The 24407-nt window shown below is 37.5% G+C and overlaps 1 protein-coding gene across 14 annotated transcripts in view; it reads right to left on the bottom strand.

Moving 5' to 3' along the window:
- The window catches only part of LOC131695556 (ensconsin-like), a 105384-nt gene that overhangs the window by 53711 nt on the left and 27266 nt on the right, over nucleotides 1–24407 (bottom strand). For 7 of the 14 annotated variants that reach the window (XR_009306666.1, XM_058984081.1, XM_058984080.1 and 4 more), the window contains 5 exons: nucleotides 14858–15254; nucleotides 14663–14793; nucleotides 13540–13710; nucleotides 4336–4461; nucleotides 3289–3771 (listed from right to left, as the gene is read on the bottom strand). Coding sequence is in view for 13 of the 14 variants with exons in the window: in XM_058984081.1 (XP_058840064.1) it covers nucleotides 3289–3771; nucleotides 4336–4461; nucleotides 13540–13710; nucleotides 14663–14793; nucleotides 14858–15254 (1308 nt within the window). In the remaining variant the exon portion in view is untranslated. The remainder of the gene's footprint in view (nucleotides 1–3288; nucleotides 3772–4335; nucleotides 4462–13539; nucleotides 13711–14662; nucleotides 14794–14857; nucleotides 15255–24407) is intronic. The other 7 variants (XM_058984092.1, XM_058984089.1, XM_058984085.1 and 4 more) reach the window with 6 other exon arrangements.

Here is a 24407-nt window from a genome sequence, read left to right as displayed (position 1 = left end):
TCCTGATATTTGAAAGATCTCTCTGAAATTCCCAACATATTTAATCTTAATATCTTAATATAATATATCAATGAAAAGATATAGAATATAGATATGTCCAGAAGAGCTACTGAAAAATATTGTTCTGCAACTTTATAGAAGATGCATAATTTCTATTTCTTTTCATTGTAACATTAGTTTTGGCGACATCTCTGCGATGAAATGTGGAACTAAAATTTTTGAGCTGGCACACCTTATATATTTGATTTTAATTTTTGGTCTGATTTGGTTCAAATTAAGAGCAGGAATTCCTGGACTTATAAATGGGTCGATTGAGTCTTCGAAAGTTTTTCGGGGCAGTTCAACGTTTAATGGAAAGTGCGATATAACGAGCGTGCATTCTTTCGAAGAATACCTGTACAAATTTCTAAATGTAAGAAACGGTACATAAAAATATTTAAATCTGTTTTACTAAGGGAATCTGATCCTTGTTAGATATTTGGGCCCACACTACAAATTATCCTCAATGGAGAGATTATTGCTGTAGACGACTTTAATCGTCACTATTAGACTTGGGACAGAATGAATAATATATAGATCCTTATGAACATTATGAATAATATATAGATCCTTGAGTGAATACTGCACCCCTTCAGAAATATTTAATTGGGGTGGGCGCAGCGTAGTTGGTAAATCGATTTCCTTGTACGCAGCGCACCTGGGTTGGAGTCCCGACCCCGCACATAGGGTTAGAAATTTTCCATAAGAGATTTTTCTAACCCGAAGAGGCGAATGACCTTAAGATTAAAACCTCTATAATCGAGGTTAAAACCTCTACAATCGAAAAAAAAGTTGATGATTCAACCAAATCGGTGTGTAGCTGGTGATGTTTCAATATCCACGACACCTCCTAGCGACATAAATGTGCACAAGTGGTGTTTCAGCACAGTAATATGATCCGAATTAAATATGTGCCTTAAATCAGTTTTTTTTGATTATAGAGGTTTTAAACTTAGGGTCGTTCGCCTCTTTGTCGGGTTAGAGAAATCTCTTTAGAAAAATCTTTAATCCTATGTGCGGGGTTGGGAATCGAACCCAGGTGAGCTGCTTACAAGGCAATCGATTTACCAACTATGCTATATCCACTACCCTGAAATCAGTTTTTCAGTCTAACCTATACAGTAAACAGCCCAAAAAACAAATTTCTAAAATCTCAATCGGCCCAACTCTGAGTCGATTTCCAGTTCAGACAAATCGGACACGTCTAGCTACCGGATCAACCTGTTCGAAATATTACATGGAAAGTTCGGTTTCTCCACTAGGCGGCATTGTATGCATCAGTTTATCATTGTAAATGAAAATAAGAAAGAAAATTTTGTTACCTACGAGGGGACGGGCATAGCGCAGTTGGTAAATTGATTGCCTTGTACGCAGTTCATCTGGGTTCGAATCCCAACCCTGTACATAGGGTTAGAGATTTTTCTTAAGAGATTTTCATAACAAGAAGAGGCGAATGACCTTAAGGTTAAAACCTCTATAATCGAAATAAAGAAAAAAATGTTGCCTACAACTTTGTCGAAGACTGCAAATTAATCCAATTTTCTTAGGATAAGTTATTTAATTTTTAATAAAGTCATCTTTTGACCATTTTAGTTCTATAATTCACCGCACAAAACTTTAAATGAAAGAGAGTGATAGCAAAATGATATATTAACAACAATTACTGCGAAAGACCAGTTCTACATCTTTGTAGAAAACACCTTATTTCAATCTCTTTTCGTTGAAAAGTTAGTGTTGGCCCTTCTATGTGGTGAAATCTTGAACTACAATTTTTTAATTAAAAGAAGACTTATACCATGTACTAAAATTCTTCCAAGCATCAATGATATGCTAAACAATTGTTTAGCAAAAAAATAAAGTTCGTGGGAATCGACTACTTTTTCATCACCCTGTGCTGTAAGGGCCCATGCAAAACTGACTCGGACATCTTTTTATTAAAAGTTAAATATCTTTCCCTAAGCAAGTTGGATTGATTTGCAGTCTTCGACAAAGTTGTATACAATACAATTATCTTTATTATCTTCACCTACAGTGATAAACTGATGCATACAGTGCCACCTAGCAATGAAAATGCAAATTAGTGCGGTTTCTCCATGTAAATTGTCAGAAAATCCCAAACAAATTTCGAACACGTTGGTCTAATAGCTAGACTTGTCCGATTTTGTTAAATTTTGGAGCAGAGTCTCCTGGTGGGACTAGAAATAGATTCAGGGATGGCCCGATGGGGGTCATTTTTTTCGTGTCACTCTAATATACAATCGGAAATCCAACGCAGTAGGTGATCTACAAGTATGTGATCAATAAGAAAATTTAAAAAAAAAATGTCTGAGTTTACATTGACATTTTGAAAAAAATATTTTTTTTCTACACTAAAACAGTTGCTGTTAGAAAAACGAAGGGCATTCTTGAGAAAACATTCTTAAATGTAGACATAGTTCTTTACAGTTTTTTTTCAGTGTAGGTTTTAATTTTTTTATGTTTTAAAAGGAAAACTCTGATAATTTCCTAAAATTACTTCTTTGACACACATTATGTGGATCTTGATTGTGTTCCGGTTATTAATGGAAAATGGATAGATATCTAAATCAATTTGAAAAAAATCAGTATTCAAAGTTGTTTAATTAGTCAAAGTCTTTACACCTACGAAGAATCAGTGAATTCTGCGACGATGCAGCTTGTTCCATATTAGAGTTGATATCAGCCGATTCTAGATTATTAATATTCATAACAAATAAAAATAGATAAATAAATTTAATACAAACTACGTGCTACAGATTCTAGTACTTCACACTGATGACTGACCCTTTCCCCTCGCGACAACTAGCCAATCTACTGGAGCGCTATCTTGCAACCCCTCTTGCCTTACGGTGTGTGTATATGAGAGTCAGTGAGTCACGCATAAACCAAACCACCAAATACCGAGGTTATCCTGGTTAGAGGAAACAGCGATACACTAGCCGGGTGTTTTCTGTACTGCTCTGTTATACGGGCTGGTAAGGGAGGAGAATTAAAATGTACTAGAATAGTTAAATACACTGCCGTTACTGCGGAGTTTAGTACCGCCCACGCACCGGATCCCGCCAAGATACGGGGTGTGTGTGCAAAGTTTCTAGCGCTGTGTTAGCCAACTGGGTCCATATCCACTGTTACCGTTACGAACCGGTAGGATTAATTACGCTATAAGACAACAAGAAATTCAACCTCCCGAGCAGTGAGCCGGAAGATGTGATTACGGGTAAACTCTCGCACCTGTTGCGGTCGTCGACATCGACAGCATCATAGTCGTCGTCATCTGCGCGGAACCGTTCAACTGTTCGCGAACCTGCTGCCGAAGCCGTTCGGTCTTAGTGATCCGCGGAACGCGTCCGGCCGTGTTCAACTGGGACATACTCTTGGAGGTATCGGAACGGTTCATCATCAGTGTCTCGCCGAGAAGCGACGAGTTGAAGGAGGACTTGCGCCCGGGACGGCCACCCGAGTGTCGTTCCTGCGATTGGTTGCGATACTTGGCCGCACTGCTGCTACTCGCCAGCTGGGACATGCTGCGTGACATACGCTTCGCCGAACCGTCCGCCGTCGGGGACGAACGGGACGAGGACAGCGAGAGGCGGGTCAGATTCTCCAGCTCCATAGCCTGACGACGCTCGCGTTCAACAATTGCACTGATGTGTTCGCCGTTGCGACGGCGTGGCTGGGCCAGCTGGTCCAAACGTGTCATCGAGAAGGCTCGACCTGTGTATGTGTGTGTGTGGAATGCGGGGGTTGACAGTTCACGATTTTGTGTTCCGCGAAAAGCGCACGCGGGTGTTGTGTGGGTGGTTTTTTCAACAGGAAAAAATCACGTGACAAAAGAAAATTAGAGAAATCGAGAAATAAGGAACGATGAGAAAAATTGCAGGCATGCATGCTTCAAGGGATGTTTGATGATACATTACTAGATGAAAACTATGTTTAGATGAGGACAGCTAGTCCCATGCAACTGATTTCTTGTTCTAATGTGATCATTTTAAGCACCAGCCAGGCACGAACACATGAGGCACAATACATTGCAATTTTCAGCCTCGGGACAATAACAAATCACGATAAAACAAAACTATGAACGGTAATCACTAAAAATTTGCATTCTAATACTTATTCGAACAAACTCTGCTACTTCTACAGGATGAGTTTCGATTTTTTATTGTTTGGATACAAGTACGGCGTGGTTTCATATGTGAGTGGATGATTCTTAATTTAATTGCGTTTTGTTAGGGTTAAAAATTAGGAACAAAAATTAAACAAATAAAAGAATACTACCTGGTGTTCTGGGAGTGTGAGTGCCGAGAGATGATCTAGAGCTATCGCGAGGACTAGGAATGGTGGGCATAAGATCGGTTTTACGTCGATTTACGGTACGCTGGTAGCTCATGTCAGCCGAATCGTCTAAACGAGGGCAGGTGCGCGCGCACACAGACACACACCAGCAGACACGTACATGTTACATTGATCGATTGGTAGAAGATTCAAGACCACCGTCGTTGACGGAATAGGTTGAGAATTTTACAAACACGAACACACCCACAACCACGAAAAGATCGAAACGGACAATTTTGGTCGGTGTGGCACGTGCGTGTGTTCCGTTTTGTTCGATGTTTTTTTAGGAAAAAGAGAAGAGAAAAAAGAAGAAAACATGTATTTATCTGAATTTTGAATGTGTCGAAACAATAGATTTATTAATTTAAAAAAAAAACAAACTAACGAAAAGACAGACAAAATTTTAGTTTTTGAGTTCAAAACGTAACGAACAAGGTTAGGGAACAACTTAGAGAAGCGAATCGTCTTGGACCACAAATGTAGTAAGTTGTTTTGTTGGTGGAGAAGCTGGGGTTAAACAAACCGAATAGAACATTTAAGGAACTTGGCTGGTGATATTGTTCAAGGACATAGTACACAAATCTATTGCTTTGATCCAGTACCCAGTAAACCTGGCCCTGCTTGTCCCGGGGAATCCGGCCAAGTACTGGAACAAACCGTATTTAAAGATATGTTTTAAAATACTAGGTTCAAAGAAGGAAAAAAGTGAGTTTGCAAAATGAAGAAAAAAAACTTGCATATCTTCAGATGGAAAAATGCGTCGAATCGTCAACTATAATAGTGCACAGTAATTGTACAATTTATATGCGAATATTTTGATTATAATTTTGCAGATACTCATCTCTGGTTTAGCAACTTCCGAAAAGCTGCGGATAAGTATGACGAAAAGTGAAACAAACTAGAATTTAAACTTTTCAAACTATTTCTAACACATGCAGAATAGCTATACAATAATGCAGTGATAAAATGCAGTTCCAGAATATTTATCTACCCTCTACTGAAATGAACTTGACAATGGTGTCAAGGCTTTGCGAATGCAAGTTTGATGAATAAGTTACATAAAGACTGAATTATCAACAAAATAAACAGGATTGTGTATATTTAGCCAGATAACTCAGTAACTTTGTCATCCGATTAGTTGATATTTCTCCTGCAGCAGATTTTCATGAAATGGCTCTTAAGAGCGAATTTTATCAGAAATAAAAAAAACAATCATAAGAAGAGATAGCTTTTGGTCACGGGTTTCATACGACAATATCTATATTTTGTCTAATACCAACGTTTCGAAGCTCTACACCTTCACCTTCAGCTTGATAATATTTCATTGACAAACTGAATCAGCATGATTTCAATTTCGATATCGACAAAGTTTATTTGTGAATTAGGAGGACCAGTAAGAGTACATTTCCTTATTCATAGGCAGACTTCCCATGAACATCGACAAGTTTGTACCTGTGTGCAAAATTTCGTGCACGCGTTCAACCTCAAACATGCTTCGTATCAACGTACAGGTTCGCCTCGAACATCAAACTCAAGAGAACGATGTACAAACTCTAGTTCAAACATCCATGTACGTACACCGGGGGCGTACACGAGAACGATTCGCACAAGGCAAAAAGAGTCAACGCTAGTGATTATGAGAGTGAGAATGAGAAAACTGGTGCCACGAACCTATGTGTACACATACCGTGTACGTACATGGGGTTCGGTTGTGCAGACGAACAGGTGCACGTGTTTTGGTACGAAATAGCGTATTTGAGTTTGTACACAAAGTGTGGGATTAATATGAGCAGAATCAGTGCGAATATTGTGTACGGTGTTCATTTGGGAAGACTGTTGATAGGTTATCAAATAAAAAGTTTTGCTGCCTTAGCTTCGGTTAAAAGCCGTTGGAAATGACGTTTTCTTGCAGCCTTGTTATTGCCTCACACAATGACGGCGAAATACACCGATGGAAAATTAAGCAGAATGAAGACATCAATCGGAGAAGTTGTAACAACATTTTTGTTCAATTTTAATGTACAAATAAGTTTTATACAAAAAAATGCGAAAACTAATTTCAAGAAAATCTTTTAAAACTAACGCGGAAAACCGAAGTTTTCCAGGCTATTTCAGGCAAAACTATCAAATGAAATCTTAAGTATAAGTTCAATTCACATTTCTCTTTAATGTCATTCGAAATCAAACGTTTGAAGATAATGAGCAAAGGATTTTTTCGCGAGACTGTACGTGCAGATCGGTTTACTGAGTAGACAACTTATTAGGGAAATCAATCCACCTCATGCAGCAATCTCAAAAATTCAATTTGTAAGTTTGTTCCTTCACCGACCGGTTCATTTATTTCCGATGGTTGAAAACTTATAAAGACATCGAAAACCCGATTTCGACAGCTCGTTCGATTTCACGTTAATTCCAATCGCAAATCTTGAATTGAATTCGTGAAATAAGTTAACGCTAGGTGTTTGAAAGCGCCAGACGGAGCATCTAATCAGGGACTGAAGAAATTTTTTTTATGGGTTGTGACATGGTTGGTGGTTTTCGATTACCGTGTTTCAGACATTAACCCACCCATCCTTGTGCACATGCTAGAGAAACAGAGATGCTTTGTTCCTGAAACAGAGTTCTACATATTCTTTGTGCAAATTGATAAAAAAGTCGGTAACCATAAATCCAGTAAAAAGTACATTTTTGCTTTACTATCCTCTGTCTCGTCTTTCAATTTATTATATTCCCCGTAATTTCTGCTTCATTCATTGTATACTTTAAATTTTCATTGGCTTCAGTCCCGGTCATAAATGATATATCTGATTTTGTTTCGAATCAAAGATAATCCGCTAATATTTTAAAGATTTCGAAAGAAATGACGCATAAATATGCAAAAGTGACAGATATCTTGCATGTTCGGCCAGATAAGCTCAGAATTGTGATATCCTGTCAAAGATTACCCTCTCACAACGTTGAGATTAACGGTGTGGTTACCGACTCAAGTTTATTGCGGGTGGATCTACTGAAGCACAGAGTTGACTGTTTCAGTAACACATTGCTCCAGTCAATGAAGGGGGGGGGCGATCGCACTAGACTTATATTGAGTTACCTTTGGGGAAATTGCTTTGTCTGATTACGTCTAATTTGACAAGGTTTGTCTGCCTATTTGTATCGCATGTCGTTCATTGCATTAAATACAAGCCAATGATTCATTTTAGCAATAAGGCATGATGTGGCAAGTGCGCAGAAAATCATGGCTCTTGCATTGAGAATCCTGAAAAATGGGCCTATTATGGGGAAAGTCCACATCATATATTACCGTGCCTCATAAACAAACAGCGTTCTGAAGCGTGCTCTTAAAAGACGCTCATTTGCAGAAATCGTTTCAAGCAACTCAAACACTTTCGTTATTTGTTCTTGTATTCACTTTATATTTGAGAATATCGTCATCTTTTGCAAATAAATCTGAATGGGCCTGTGAGCTTCTGGCATTCTTATACTGACTTATTTTATGACTTATTCTCACTTATTTTATTGGGCAGATCGTGATTCATCAATCGGTCGGTGATCGGTCAACCTCATGTTACGGACCTGTTCGCATTCGCTAAAAATGAAGCTGGAGTGAATATTTCTTTAATCTGTATGAATGGAATTTTGCACAAGAAACTTGATTTGCATTTTTAATAAAAAATTTGATCCATTTACACACACAGTGAAATTTGAAATTTTTTGTGGGTCAATGAAAAAACATAGAAGGAAACAGTTTTGGGATTGAAAACCCTTATGTTTTCGTTTTCATTTACAATTTTTTTTTTCAAAATGGCGCCCGTGGAGGCGTTCCGTCTAAGGCTAGGGTGCGAGTGGAATTCCTAAACTGCGTACAGCACAGCCTGCTGCCTCAGGATAGATCTGAAACACAAAACTAATAATAAGGCTCTAAAGTAAACTAAATTTATTAGAGCAATGACCTAAGAACGTGTAAAAATCTTCAAATATGACGTAATGGAGCGATCTCTAACTTTGAGATGGATTTTTGGCCCTTTTTGCCCTTTAAGGCTTCACTAAGATTAGTGAATACAAAGAATTTGTAGATTTTATAGGTTATTCCTTCAAACAAAAAGGTTTTCTTTCGAGATGTCAAAAGATGAAGTCTTCAAATTGAACCGTTTTCAAATTGAAGTTTTGAAAAATCATGTTTTGAGATATACGCGTTCAATGTTTTGAGAACACGTTCGATGAATTATTCGTGGTAGAATGTCAATATTTTGTAACAATAACATGTAATTATAGGATTTGGGCATCACTTATTACGAATCTGAGGTTCGTTTTTCCGGAATTCAAAATGGCGGATCCAATATGGCGGACACCCACTAAAAACAATAAGTGATATTTCAGCCAAAATCGAGCAAAAAGAGCTTTTGTGATTGAAAAACACGAATTTAAGTTAATATCTATCAAATTCAAAAAAATAAAAATAGCCATTCCAATATGACGGAATAAAATGTGACTTTAACAATTTTGACCAAAATTTTTCGTTTTTCACCGTTTTCTGTGGTTGTTTGTTAACTCACGGCAGCAGAGGCGCCTTCTACGGATCAAACGGCAGCCCTTAGTTTGCGCCGCTAAAACAACAAAAATGATCCATAAAAAATTGAAAAACGATCCATAAAAAAGTTGTCCATGTTCCATAAAACAAAACTGAAAATCCATAAAAAAGTGTGAATGATCCATAAAAAAGGGTGATTTGATCCATAGATTATGTAAAATTGAACCATAAAATAATCGCAAAAGAGCACTAAAATAGTAATAAAAGAGCAATTAAAATGAACCAATGCCCCATAAAAATATTGCAAATGTTCCACAAAATGATACATTTTGCGCCATAAATTAACTGACATTGATCCATAGAATATTAACAATGTACATTAAAACACGTCGATATGTTCCATAATATCGACAAAAATGTTCCACGGTATTACAAAATGGAGCAATAAAATGTCAGAAAAAGTTCCATAAATTTGATGAAAATGTTTGCTAAAAAATTTTTCTTGGTCCATAGAAGATGTAAAAATGAACATTAGAAATGATTCATATATCGAACGTTAAATTATGGTTCATGGATATTTACAAAACGATCCATAAGAAAATAAAATGTTAAACGATCCATTAATATGTGCTTATGCACCAGAAAAATTAAATTTAATGAATTCATGCGAAATTTTTGCCATTCGAACTGATAATAAAGTTTATTACATTTGGTTGTAATGTCAAACTACAACAAACAATGCATACATTATAGTTAAACTTCAGCTTCCGTACCCAACTAGTCAGCTAATTGACCTTAGCTAACCTGAAATCATTATGGCAACTCTTTAAACGTCAGGGTATTTATGATATTAGAGCGCTGAGTGTTATTAGACCACTTATACAGGCTGGCATGAGTCGCAAATACTATCTGAATAACTATCTGAAGCGAAAACGGACACTTTATACACGAACACTGACTAATGTGGCTACGCCACATCGCTTTCTTGTGCACTGTCCGACTTCGCTGCCGCTCAGTCGGCTTTTAACTAGCTATAGCCCCTATGTTTAAGTAAACCGGGCAAACGAGAGGACCACAGGTTTGCCTGCAATTCCAGCTACGGGTTAATCAATGCCTCGTCCAACGGATCCTCAGCGGCTTTGCGCCGCTTCGGATCCTTGGCCTCGGATATGCGGCCAAGCCGCATCACACTAGCTCCCAGTATAAGCTCACTTGTTAAAACACTGTCACTGTTATGAGAATTATTAAGCACAACTTATTTTTTCAGTTTACCATAAAATTTCGCATGAATTCATTAAATTTATTTTTTCTAGTGCATAAGCACATATTAATGGGTCGTTCTACATTTTCTTTTCTTATGGATCGTTTTGTAAATATCCATGAACCATAATTTCGTTCGATATATGAATCATTTCTAATGTTCATTTTTACATCTTCTATGGACCAAGAAAAATTATTTAGCAAACATTTTCATCAAATTTATGGAACTTTTTCTGACATTTTATTGCTCCATTTTGTAATACCGTGGAACATTTTTGTCGATATTATGGAACATATCGACGTGTTTTAATGTACATTGTTAATATTCTATGGATCAATGTCAGTTAATTTATGGCGCAAAATGTATCATTTTATGGAACATTTCCAATATTTTTATGGGGTATTGGTTCATTTTAATTGCTCTTTTATTACTATTTTAGTGCTCTTTTGAGACCATTTTATGGTTCAATTTTACATAATCTATGGATCAAATCACCCTTTTTTATGGATCATTCACACAGTTTTATGGATTTTCTGTTTTGTTTTATGGATCATGGGCAACTTTTTTATGGATCGTTTTACAATTCTTTATGGATTATTTTAAATATTTTATATGCAAAAGTACATTTTCCCCGGATCAAACTGTGAAGTATGTTTTCGAGACATATATACATGTGCAATGCAACGCGAAGCATTTTGGGAACGTGTATAATGCTATGAAAAGACTTCTACCTGAGGCGCGTGTCTCGAGCCGAGAGTGTCCTGTGGCGGCCACTTCGACCAATGGCCTGAAGACACTTTTTGGATGCGCAGATTAAAAAACCCGTTTATCACAATATAGTAGACACTTGTACCTTTCAAAAATGCAAAAAATTAATTAAACTTTTGAAAATTATGAATGAGGGTCCCCCTTAAAATATCCAAATACATACTCTTGATGACAGCAAAAAAAACAACCAAATCTTATGTACCTAAGTCTGTTGTCAACCTCTGCCCGAGCCAGCGACGTGAGAGCACACAGCGGTTGTTTGTTTTGAATAGATCTCTATCCACCTTAGTTTTGGTGGAACATATTTTATTGATGGTGCAAATGCCGCTAAGTCACCTTCATCCAGTTCTGTCACTTAAGTAATGCTATGTTATTGTTCAACATCTTAGCCATGGTGTCGAAAAGATTTATTATGCACAACCGCATGAAAGACGTGGTTGGCGAAGCTGTATCATACGCAACAGAAGGCCCCATTATGTGGACATACACATCTGATACAGAGCTCCTATCCCTACCACTTCGTGTAGCTAAAGGATGTCCCACATCAAATTGCATTACGGAAAAAACGCTGTAGAAAATAACCCATTGGGTATTTTCTCTTGAAAATTTGGGTAGAAGTAGTTTAGAGTATATTGTTTACACTGTATTTTATCGCAGTCAGTTTTTTTTTAAATTGGAAAAAATGGCGTCATCCAAAAAGCAACGACGCAAATTGAATTTGTGAAAGTTCAAAGAGCCAATCGTGATGAACGGCAAAATGCGGTGAGATCGTCTCGGGCCCGGAAACTGTACACCCAAATGCTGAAGAGGCTTCATCATAGATGATGAAACTTATGTCAAGGCGGACTTCCGGCAGCTTCCGGTGCTATTGTCCTTCGCCACGCAGCACAAGCTTGATGTTCCGGAGAAAGTAAGGGAGCAGAAACTTTCAAAGATTGCCAATAAATACATGATTTGGCAAGCGATCTGCTCATGTGGCAAATGGAGCGCGCTGTTCGTGACTACTGGGCCTGTAAACGGGGAGATCTACCTCAAGGAGTGTCTACAGAAGCGTTTGCTTCCTCTGTTGAAGCAACATGAGGGCCCAACGATCTTCTGGCCGTATCTAGTTTTGTGCCACTATTCAAATGTTGTCCTGGAGTGGTACAAAGCCAAAGGGGTCATTCGTACTCAAGGACATGAACTTACCCCCCAATTATGAAGCAGGCATTACGAAAGCATTCCAAGGAAGTCGCTCAGATTTGATGACATAAAGAAAAAGTGCCAAAAGCTTACTAATGAGTTATTTTTCATTGTCTGAAAGTTTGAAAAGGTTTTCCACAAGGTAATTTTCTACAGCGTTTTTTTCCGTAATTCAATTTGATGTGAGACACCCCCGTATTGATTGATATTGATAAAAAACAAAAAAAAAAATTCTACTTCTATTTTTATTGAAATCACCTTCCCGTATTTTCTCGTTGAAACTCTCAGCGAAAACGTTATAAATAATGGAAATTTTAGGGATAAAATCTCCTAAAATATCAGTATTTCGGTATATTTTCAAAAAATAAACTGTTATAAAAAATTCCAAAAAAATCCAAATATTTGCACATACAACGACAGAAAGTTTCAATCGCAGTTGGCGAAGGGCAAAAATTATCCAAAATATGTGAAATTTGGCGTTTCAGCTTACTTTGGCATTTGTGATAATTTGACGACAACTTTCCTTCGAAAGATTCCGTACAGATATATTTTTTAAATGGAAATCGCGGGATTACTTTATCGAATACTTCTGTTGAAATCGGGATTAATAATTTCGTTGATGTAGAATAAGAACGACTGTATTTCTAAACATTGCCAATCGATAGTATCATATCCTAGAACTGCATATTATCTTCTCTGCATGCGTATGTATAATTAGAAATATATAATTTAGGATAACAAATCAATTTATCACTTGTTCTATTATGTGCACACACTCTAGGCATTTCTTCATCTTCGCTGAAGATCACGGACGGAAGGCGTTTCTACCGAAAACATAACATAAACTAACAGTGATCATTTTCAAGCGGCATACAAAGCAAAAAAAAAGTATATGAAGAAAAAAGAATTTGGAAAGAAAACCAATAGATCAGAAATAAAACAAAACAACGAAAGCAGCAATCGAAAAGGTATCAATCAACACACTTTAAAACAAATTTTAAGAACACACATTCATTGAAACAAAGCGAACACGCAGTATGATAAAGCAAGCAAATGGATGCAGAGCTCAACCAGAGCGAAGATTGACTACAACGTAACGTGAAAAAACGCGACATTCCATTCTGCTGATCAAGAGAAATTGTACATATTCAGGGAACAATTGACCAATTGTACAGAAAATATCTCAAAATATGAAAGACAATTGCGAAAAACTGCAACAACAAACGCTTACAAACGAGTTAGTAAAAAAATGAGGTACAGCCATTTAAACAAGACAAGACAAAACAAAACATTTCTTAATCGTGTTGCAGTTGTTTTGGTAGTAGTAGTAGTAGTAGTAGATTGTGACAAACACGAGTGGCGCACGAGGGCGGCCACCTTCGGTTTGGCGAAATGGCAAATTTACCCCTTCTGGTAGCACCACCGATTGCAGCAGCCGCCGCCCGCTCCGCACTGGACGGCGGTTCGTCAATGTTGATACCGGTCCCTGCCAGCGAGAGGGTCAACTTTTTCGGACACTCGCTAGTTTGGGCCCAATTGAATACCTCGTACATAGAACTGGACATTCGTCTCATGTCTGCGCACAATGGCGGTGGAATCGCGAGCCCATGAGTTTCGTAGTAGAAGCGTTGCGACGGTAGTGGTGGTGGTGGTAGTAGTGTTTGGTGTTGATTGGGTGTTTCATCGATTCGAAATGGTTACGAATCGAACGATTGACAAACGTTACATTATTAGCACAAGTGGATTAAGATAGAAAAGGGAGAGAAGAAGAAAAAGAGCCGATTGATGAGAACAGGGCAATTTTGTTCATAGTTTTCAGGGTTTGTACCGAAAACCACTAAAACAAATGACGACACATAAAACATGACAGGGGTAGGGATGGGAGTATCATGATTCTCGATATGAGGAATTATTAACTAGCTAAATCACTAATGGGGTAACGACGTATTAGAGGACAAATGACACTAAAACTAATGATATCAACTCATTCGGTAGGAATGCAGAACTTTGCTGACTTCTAGCCTACAAAACCTCTAATTATGATTCTGAAGTTTCCGAAATAGATTACAAATTTGAGCCTCACTGAGTTTATTCAGGACTATAACTATGGCTGAAACCTGCACTGGAGAGTAGGTATCATCAAAACCTGAGCTACGAAATTGAACAACAACTAACTGTACACGATCTAGGAAATAGTTTTGAACATTAATGCAACAATAATAAGGGTAACAATGCGTGTGCTATGATGTAACAATGTATTCAAATCAACTCTAACGAACTGAACTGTGATCTAAACTGAGAACGATGTTTTGAAAAAAAGGGGGAAAACTAAATCATTTTTGTCCTAGAAATGAGAATGAACCTACGACGCCCTAGATGGCACCGCTAGTGTCGTTTGGGTTCGATCGTTGTAGTGAAGTGGAGGTAAACAAGTAAATGGACAATACTTTCGGAAAATACGTACGAATTGGCGCGCAACCATACATACATACAAATACGCACACGCACGCAAACAAACAGCAACCTACCGTCGGTCGATCTGTCCAAACCACTGGCGGAGGTAGCACGTTTCTTGGAGCTTCCGTCGGTCAATTCCCGTTCGGAACTGCGACGCGTCAGTGGAGCCCCCGTGTACGCGACATTCGTGATGGATGTTGCTCTGTGAAAAAAAAAGCATGTTTAGAATTTAATTTTAATTTTTGTAAAGCCATTAGTCTCATTACCTCCGGTTAGTCCAGAACGAGCTGCTCATGCCACTGTCACCGGATTCGATCATGCGCGGTGTCGACGAACCGAACGCGAACTGTATCGAGCTGCGCTCGTTGCGCCGCTTCGTCTCCATGCGCTGGTCTCGTTCCTGATTTTTCTGCAGAATGTACTGCCGCCGTTCGTTGTCCGCTTCCTGTATCGCACGCCGTCGCTCCTCGACCTGTGAGCGCCGGTCGTTTTCGCGCCTCCGTAGGTCCTCCATCCGGCGTCGACGTTCTTCTTCTTTCTGTTCCCGGAATTTCTGCGCTGCCAGTGCTTGTGCCTTCAGTTCCTCTAGCTTTCGCTGTCGTTCCTCATTCTGGCGTTCCTTTATTTGCTTTATTCGCTCTTCGCGTTCCTTTTGTTGTTCTTCTGGAAACGGGATGAGTGGAGATAAAGAGAGGAAATGGACTATCAAAAAACTGCAGAAATGATGTTGTGGAAGAAAACATTAAAATAAGTGTTAATAAACCACACGGCAGTTGTTTTATAAGCTATCAACATCGCACTGTTAGTCGTTTTTAAAACGAAAGCTGATTTTTTTTAATTGAACTTGAAGAGCTTCAAAACGTAACCTAACAATATTCAATGTTAGTTTATCAAACCAAAACAAATCTAAATTAGTAATGATTTGTTGACATTTTTCGCCAAAACATCAACTCAGTTCCACTTCAGCAACAATGAATCAGCACAAACTGACACAATAAGCGAGCAGAAAAGATTACGGTATTAAAACGACACGATTAGACCGAATTTACACCTCTTCCGCTGATGACCGAGCAATTAGATGACCAAGCGCAGCAGTATCTTCTCAATGCCGTAGACACTGGAACAGTAGTTTCCCATACCAAATTGAGCTATGTGGACAGAGCAGTGGTAGGCGGAGAAGAAGGAAGTTCCTTGATTTTCGCACCTCTTCTGTACACATTTTTGCATAAATATAGGTGTATTTTTGAAGCATTTTGTTACCGATCATTAACTTTACAGTGGACCGTAAATACTAGTGGAACTTTTTAAGAAACTGATTTAGTCTTCAGGGTTATACTGGTTTTTTGACAGTAGAAATGGTAACTTGGAACAGAGTTCATTAATTTACTGCTTCTGAGAACATCCGTAAATGACATAGCACATTTCAAGAAATGTTTGTGATCAAAAGCTATATTCAACTAAATATGGATTCAATGCACGACTGTGTACATTGGAGTGCTAAATAGAATGGCGCAATTAGTTTTTGTATAAAAGATTTAATTCTCAAGTTGCACTTTTGCACTATTAAACCTAGAAAATTGAAATAAATTATCTAAACAGTTTTGAATTTTGAAACTTTATAGGTTTAGTCTCCGAAAAAGTTTTTTTACATAACAGCACGCGTCTTGTGATGAAACAATTTAGGTAATTAGTCCTTCTATAAGCGATTATGGAGAATTAACTCTTACAAAAAAATATTCAGGATTAGATGTCTTCAGCAAAGTTATTGAAAATGTTACTACAAACTATTTCGTTACAGACAATGCTTTAAGTGTTCAGGATTTTGAAATGTATTAGGTTATTTGCGAAAAAAACTCTAAATAAAGAATATTTCATATTACTGAGAATGATACTATTCATTCATGTGACCTTCTGCAAGGTTCTGAACATAGTCTTGTTTTCGGGGCTTAAGGGCATATATATGTTGAGGTCGGCCAAAAATCGATTTTTTTTTATTCTTCTATCGTAATGCTCAGGTTCTTAAGAATGTTACCTCAAATTTTTATAGAGATCGGAGCAGTGAACGCAAAGTTATAGCGTTTTTCATCTTGCTCCCTTATGGAGATGTTGCTTATACTTGAAACTGCAATCGCGATTATCACGAAATCATGTTTCCCAAAAGCGTCTTTGCGGTGACTACGATTGCCGGAAAAGTTTTCAACCGATCTCAAAAATTTTTTTGACTTGTTCGTATTTTAACTGCCACACGGCAGTTGAACCATTCCATTTTTTCGTCATATTATTGTTATGATTTTTAAAATAATTTTTTTCAGGTGAAAATAGTGATTTTTTTTTAAAAATCGTACCCGTTTCCAAAAAGAAGAAATTTTGTTTTTAACCGATCATTCAAGGACATCACAGGTACAAATACTAATGATTTTTTTTAGTTTGATGGTTTCTGTTGGACTGGAATCGTAGTCACGGCAAACCTCTTTGTAAAAAACGCGTTTTGCGGAAATTGCTATAGATTCGACAATTATTCATATTTTTTTTTTATTTTCTCAAGTGGATTTTGCAAATTGGACATTGTACTGCACTAAACGTATAACAAGTATTTCATAAAAAAATCTTTATAAAAATTTAAACTTTTCCCTTTCTTCCCGCATTTCAACATATATAACCCCTTAACTACCAACGTCGGTCGATTTGAATACTTGAACTGGTGTTTGTAGAGGACATCTTAGTACATCCACAGGCTAAAGCAATTTAAAATAATCATTATCGTGTTTAAGGCATGGCAGATTGCGTGAAATCGGCATTTTTCATTTTGGTGGGGAGTTGTGAACCATCGCGGAAAATAGGAAGATATGGTATATTTTGCGGTGATTTTTAGTGCTATAGAAGACAAATAGTAAGATAAAGAAGAGATGGAAACGTGATTTGATTCGCAATAAATAAGTGACAAGCTGAACCGCGCTAAATTCGCGATAGGAGCACGGGACGATTCAAATCGCTAAAGAGAGATTCTTTGAGAAACCGGCCGACAGCAAAATATGCCAATCGCCAATTTGAAAGACACTTTGCAGTTGTGTTCGGATTATGAATCTCCATGATTTAGACTGGTAATTGCAATATTTTGATATAAGAGCAATTATTTTAGAAGGGCGTAGATCTTCCTACATGCATTAGTTTTAAAAAATTTGTTTCGATTGCTGTGATTAAAAAGACAAAAATAACTGAGAACGAGTTGCAAGGAAGGATTACTTCTGTATGAAAAATATTTACACTAAAAAATATTGTGTAATTCTCAACAAAAACAAAAATTTAAAAAAGAAACTTTTTAAATCTGATTGCATGATAGACAAAATACCGGTAAAAACGATAACTTTATACATGTTTTTAAATGACATACTAATTGACATACAAAACTGTAATTTTATTACAGAATATGATTCTAAGTTTCATTTCAAATCGAAATGCATTTAACACAAATCTTCCAAAATGCTCCAACAAAAACAAAAAAAAGTTATTCGCGTTTCCTCATCATAAATTGTCAAAAATCTAATGTTCATTATTTTAAAGACGTAAAAGAAACTTTTCAGTGTATTTGGATTATGGAGAAGCTTTAAATAAAAGTTTTCCTAACAACGACTTTTGACATATTTTTATAATTCTAACTATTAGCAGACAAAAATACAATTTTCTTTTAGAATGAATCGTATTCAAAACGCAATTTTAAATCAAAATATTCACCAAAAAAGTTCTAAAATGTAGTAGTTCTCGAGATATTTCAAATTTTGTTTAGGCAACACAATTATTTTGATTTGTTGCGACCTTTTCATAAGTTTTTCGCGTTTCTCCATCAACAGTAATATCTTTTTCAAAAGGCCCGTTTAATTTCCAGTAACTTTTCCTTTGACATCAAGGCGATATTGTAAACCATTTGAAAGGTACATGGAAACAACCAAAATATGATTCAACTATATAGTTTAATTATCAGACCCTATGGTTGAATAATATTTAGATTGTTTACGTGTAGCTTTCAAATAATATACAATATCGTCATGACGTCAAAGGGAAAGTTACAGGAAATTTTATGGGCCTTTTGAAAAACCTATTGATTGAAGTACACTGAAAAAGTTTATTTTGCGTCTTTAAAACGATAAACATTAGATTGTTGACAGTTTTTGTGAAAAATGACAACGTTTTTTCCAGTGTATATATTTTTTGAGCAGAAGTATTCATTCCCTGCAACTCGTTATCAGATAGTTTTGTCGTATAAAATGCAGTAATCGAACTTTTTTTTTCGAAAATGCTAGATGCAGAAACTTTCAAGCCATTTTAAAAAATTGCTCTTGAGACAAAATAATCTTGACTGTGGAAATTTTTTAGTCTTCCATGCCTGTGAAACGTGTAAAGTTTCATCGGATTCTAAGATGGTCGGTTACGATTTCAAAGATTCCCGGACAGATCTTCGTGGAATTCCTCTCCTGCAGCTTTGGGCATACTTTAGTACCCCAAGTGTCGTTTATTTAGGATTATTTAGAAAGTAACTTCGAATTTTCAAACAGAATTTTATTTTTCAAGTTCGATAAAATTTCTCAAAATAAATCACTGAAATACGTAGAACTTACGAAAGTTTACTTATTTAGCAATTAACTTTGAATTAAAGGAGACCTATATGATTTTATACACCAATCGATTGCAATTGCTATAGGCTCCAACTTCTAGAAGAGTTTTATTAAGTTCGTTATTCTTAAAAAATCACGAAAATTCGAATAACTTCAGAAATTTAATTTATTTAGCAAATAACTTTGAATTCAAAGATTCGATTATAGACTATTACTTTGAAGAGATTTTAAAATTCTCGAAAAATAAATGAAACACGTTGGAATTCAGATATTCATAAATTTAACCAATAACTTTAAATTCAAAACGATGAGCTATATGTTTTGTACACCACTCGATTCACGTTGTTATAGATTACAAGGTTAAGAAGGATTTCATTGCAAGTTCGATGAATATTCTCGAAAGAATCACTGAAAAACGTAAAATTTCAGAACTTTCACTTATTTAAAAAAATCGGAATTCAATATGATGACCTACATGTTTTTACACACCAAAGGATTAATGTTTTTATAGGCTACAATTTTTAGAAGATACGTTTTAAGCCAGTTGAAATTTTTTTGAAATTCGCTGAAATACTGTGAAGCTTAAGAAATTTAATTTATTTTGCAAATAACTCTGAATTCTAAACTATGCTCTGTACATTTTTATTAATCAATCGATTGCAGTCGATGTAGACTGCAGTTTGTAAAAGAATGTTTTCTTGAATTTGTTTGAAATTCTCTTAAAATAATTCAGTTTCATTATTTTGGGAATAACCCACTAAATTGAGCTTTTCGGTCAACAAATTTTGGGCGGGCGCTTAAATTGTGTTGCAATATTTTTGAACCGAATGTAACTGATATAATAAGGAGTAACTAGTGAAATTTTCACAACGATCGGTATTTTGGTTCCAGAGATATCGTCATCTCCGCGAAGGAACTTTTCAAAGAAATACAATTCCGAGATAACTGAGATAACGGTCGGTGCAGTGAGTCAACGGCCCCGCGTATCGAACATTATGGTGCGTGGTGTGATGGTTTATAATTACCTGTAACCTAAGTTGTAGTACTCCGATCTTAATCATATATTGAGAGAATTTCCCTCAACGTATTTTCAGAATAAAAATAATCAGATTTTTTCACCCCGACAAAAATTGTAACCTCTTAAGGGAAAATCGAATAAAAACAAAAAATAAACACCGGTTTTACCACTCTAACGTATGGAGCAAGTATATATAAACTGGAACGTCTCGGTTTCTGCGGCAGTTTTGAAGAATGGTCCGAGGAAAAGGTCGAAATCTTGAAATCTCTCTTACTCTGGTTCAGCTTGATAAAATCTAATTCTGTTGAGTTTTTTTTTGAAAGAGCTGGTGCCATAAAGGTGCATTCGCACCATTCCATGGCAGCGCTAGCCGACGATCGCAATTGAAAATTTGTTAGCTGGATTTTTATATAGAGAAGCATATCAAAACCAAGTAAAGTTAGTAGTATTTCTTCTTGGTTTTGATATTCTTTTCTATATAAAAATCCAGCTAACAAATTTTCAATTGCGATTAGAGCTATGTTCACCTGTTAAAACATGTTAAGATATGTTTAAGGAATGACCTTTGACGATATGTGGGCATGTGGGGCCTATTAAATAAGAGTGTAAGTGACCTTACTATGGAAACATAGCATAAACACGATTTTTGATTGGAGACACCTCTAAATCATGTCCCAATTAAGTCATTTTTGGCGATAGTTTTTAAATTCACACCTAGAACGAAAATCTTCCAAAAAAAAATCAACTAAATTAGATTTTGTCAAGTTATACCAAAGCTAGAGAGATTTCAAAACTTCGACTCATTTCTTCGGGCTAATTTTCAAGGCCCGTTTTACCCCACTTCCCCACAAAGTAGAATTTTAATGTATGACCTAAGTTCTTGCCACATATGCACAAACAAACGCTGAAATTCTCATCAAAATCGGAGCACATCAATACGACCTCTCGAGCAAAGGGGTACACTTTTTTGAAAAATTGGCTCTTAAGGGGTTACACCACTGTAGAATTTAAACAAATCAAATTTTTATGAATTAGTTTAATATGTGCTTTAGGATGTTGAAAATGATATCCTAAAAAATGGAAGACAAAAACAATATATATATAAATGTTCAAATTTTCAATTCTTCCGCAACGCCTCTTATGTATACTACGAGTGTACGGAAAACTTTAACCGCGTTGTTGGCTCTAGGTAAAAAAAAAAAAACGGGAAATATGCATCCTACGAAGAAGCTTGTCCACTTCGTACTGTTAAATCGACTAGAGGAACCCCTTGGTGGAGGGCTGAGCTTGAAAGAATGAAGAAAGTTAAGAGAAGAGCTTAGAACTGGCGTCAGCGTGATGACTCCAGAGCTTTCAGGTCAGCTCGTAGTGCATATAAGAAATGTCTTAGATCTGCAGAACGGGCTGGCTGGCAAAGCCTATGCACTAATGTCTCTAGTCTGAACGAGGCTAGCAGATTAAATAAAATTCTCTCCAAATCGAATGATTTTCAGATGAACTCCTTAAAAACCAGAGATGATGTTTATGTGACGGACGAAAAAGATGTTCTTAATTGTCTCTTCGACACACACTTTCCAGGTTGTATCGATCCGGAGTTGAACAATGTTCACAGATCTCATGATTCGGACTCGTGGGCGTTAGCACGCACATTGGTTTCCACTGAATCGGTCAAGTGGGCAGTTGACAGCTTTGCTCCATACAAATCACCCGGAAAAGATGGAATACTTCCCGTGCTACTGCAAAAGGGATTTGATATTCTTAAACATGTCTTGAAAAAGATTTTGCGTTCCAGTCTTGCTACCGGGTATATCCCGAAAGCATGGCGAGGTATAACTGTTAGATTTATTCCCAAAGGGGGGCGCTCAAGCTATGAAGAAGCCAAGAGTTTTAGGCCTATCAGCTTAAGTTCTTTTCTTCTGAAAGCTTTGGAACGGATAATCGATCATCACATCAGGAACGTTAGTTTAGTTGAATATCCACTGCACAAAATGCAACATGCATATCAGTGTGGGAAATCAACGATCACTCTGCTTCACGATGTTGTTTACAACATTGAGAAAGCCTTCTCGCTCAAGCAATCTAGCTTGGGTGTATTCCTAGATATTGAGGGTGCTTTTGACAATGTGTCCTTCCAGTCTATTCTGGAAGCGACGCGCGGTCATGGGATACCTGCATGTATCTCAGGTTGGATAAACGCAATGCTTAGTAACCGCATACTTTGCTCGTCACTGCGACAGGCTAAGATACGGAAGTTGAGTATTTGCTGTTGTCCTCAGGGCGGCGCTCTGTCACCTTTGTTATGGAACTTAGTAGTTGACGGCTTGTTGAAGAAACTCAATGAGCTTGGATTTTCAACCTACGGGTTTGCTGACGATTACCAAATACTAATTACTGGATTTTGCATCGGAAAAATCTTTGACTTAATGCAACAGGCATTAAGAGCCGTCGAACAGTGGTGTCGACAAGTTAAACTATCAGTTAACCCAAGCAAAACTTCAATAGTTCTTTTCACGAAGAAGCGAATAACAACCGGGGTTCGTCCCTTGCAATTCTTTGATTCTGAGCTACTGTGTGCAGATCAAGTCAAATACGTTGGAGTCATATTGGATTCCAAACTGAATTGGTCTGCTCACATTGAGTTCAAATCTAAATACATCTATTGGATTTACACGACAATTGTACGTCCAATACTGTCATACGGATGCCTTGTGTGGTGGCAGAGGGGAGAGTTGGTGACAGTCCAGTCAAAGCTAAACCATCTGCAAAGAATGGCGCTCATGGCGTTGACTGGTGCTTTCACCACGACTCCGACTGCTGCTCTTGAGGCACTTTTAAATATCAATCCATTACACATACACTTAAAACAAGAAGCACTATCATGTGCATACAGACTGCAGGTTACTGGGCTTTGGAACAGTAATCATGTTGATCTTGCTACCAGTCATACACGATTGTGGTCACAAATGGTTACATGGGGTGAAGATATTCTTGCTCCCAGCGATATTACACTCACTTGTAGTTTTCCTTACAGGACATTCCATGTGAAGATTCCCTCTCGAGAGGAGTCGTTGTCTGGCTTTATGGAAAGACAACAACAAACGCAAGTAGTCTGTTACACTGACGGTTCTCTGATGGAGGGACGTGCTGGTGCTGGTGTCTACTGTCGTGAAATAAGATTGGAACAATCTCACTCACTAGGTAGATACTGTACTGTATTCCAAGCAGAAATCTTTGCGATTATGTGCGGGGTGCAATCGGCCCTTCAACTGAGTTTGTCCGGCAGAGTTATAAACTTCTGCTCCGATAGTCGGGCTGCAATCAAGGCCCTTAGCTCAGACAAATCCCGGTCCAAGCTAGTGATCGCGTGCCGAACCCAAATCGAAGAACTAAGCATTGTCAACACTATCTACCTTGTCTGGGTGCCCGGACATTGCGGTATTACTGGAAATGAATGGGCTGACGAATTGGCCAGGGCAGGTTCGGCGATTGACTTCGTTGGTCCTGAGCCCGCGCTGCCAATTTCGACAAGTTGGATACGGGAAAAAATACGGTCCTGGGCTTCGTCTGAGCACCGCAATTATTGTAGAAATCTACAAACGTGTCGCCAAACAAAGGCGTTTCTAGAACAACCATGCCCAGTGGTTTCGAAAAATCTCTTACATTTTTCGAAGCTCCACTGCGGCATGCTGACCAGGGCTTTAACCGGCCACTGCAAACTCAATTATCACATGGCAACTATTCAGCGCGCTGAGTCTTTTTCATGTGATCTTTGTGAATCCGACTACGGAACCTCATATCATCTGATATGCAACTGTCCAGCGGTAGCGCAATTGCGATTTCGAGTCTTCAGCCGTCCTTATATAGACGAAACCATGTTTGGTCGACTGAAACTCAGAGACATACTAAAGTTTCTTATCCAATGTGGTAAAGAGCTTTAGGCTTATTCGCAGGCAAGTTGAACTACTTGTGAGTTTAACTTACCTGTTGTTTATTTTTGTTTCGTGCTGTTATTTTTCCCACCCTTCCAATTCTACTTCCCCACACCTCCTTGTCCTTTCCTTCCGCTCAGGAAATGATGAAAACACACGGCAAGGCACAAATCCCCGACTATGTACGGGGAACGTGCCATTTGAGCCAATATGTTCTGATTCCTGATGTCTTCAGCAAAGTTATTGAAAATGCTACTAC

Source organism: Topomyia yanbarensis, unplaced genomic scaffold (genome assembly GCF_030247195.1).
Source record: "Topomyia yanbarensis strain Yona2022 unplaced genomic scaffold, ASM3024719v1 HiC_scaffold_43, whole genome shotgun sequence".
Taxonomy (NCBI): domain Eukaryota; kingdom Metazoa; phylum Arthropoda; class Insecta; order Diptera; family Culicidae; genus Topomyia; species Topomyia yanbarensis.
The sequence above is the reverse complement of the archived record's forward strand: the minus strand, read 5'-3'. Positions and strand labels throughout refer to the sequence as shown.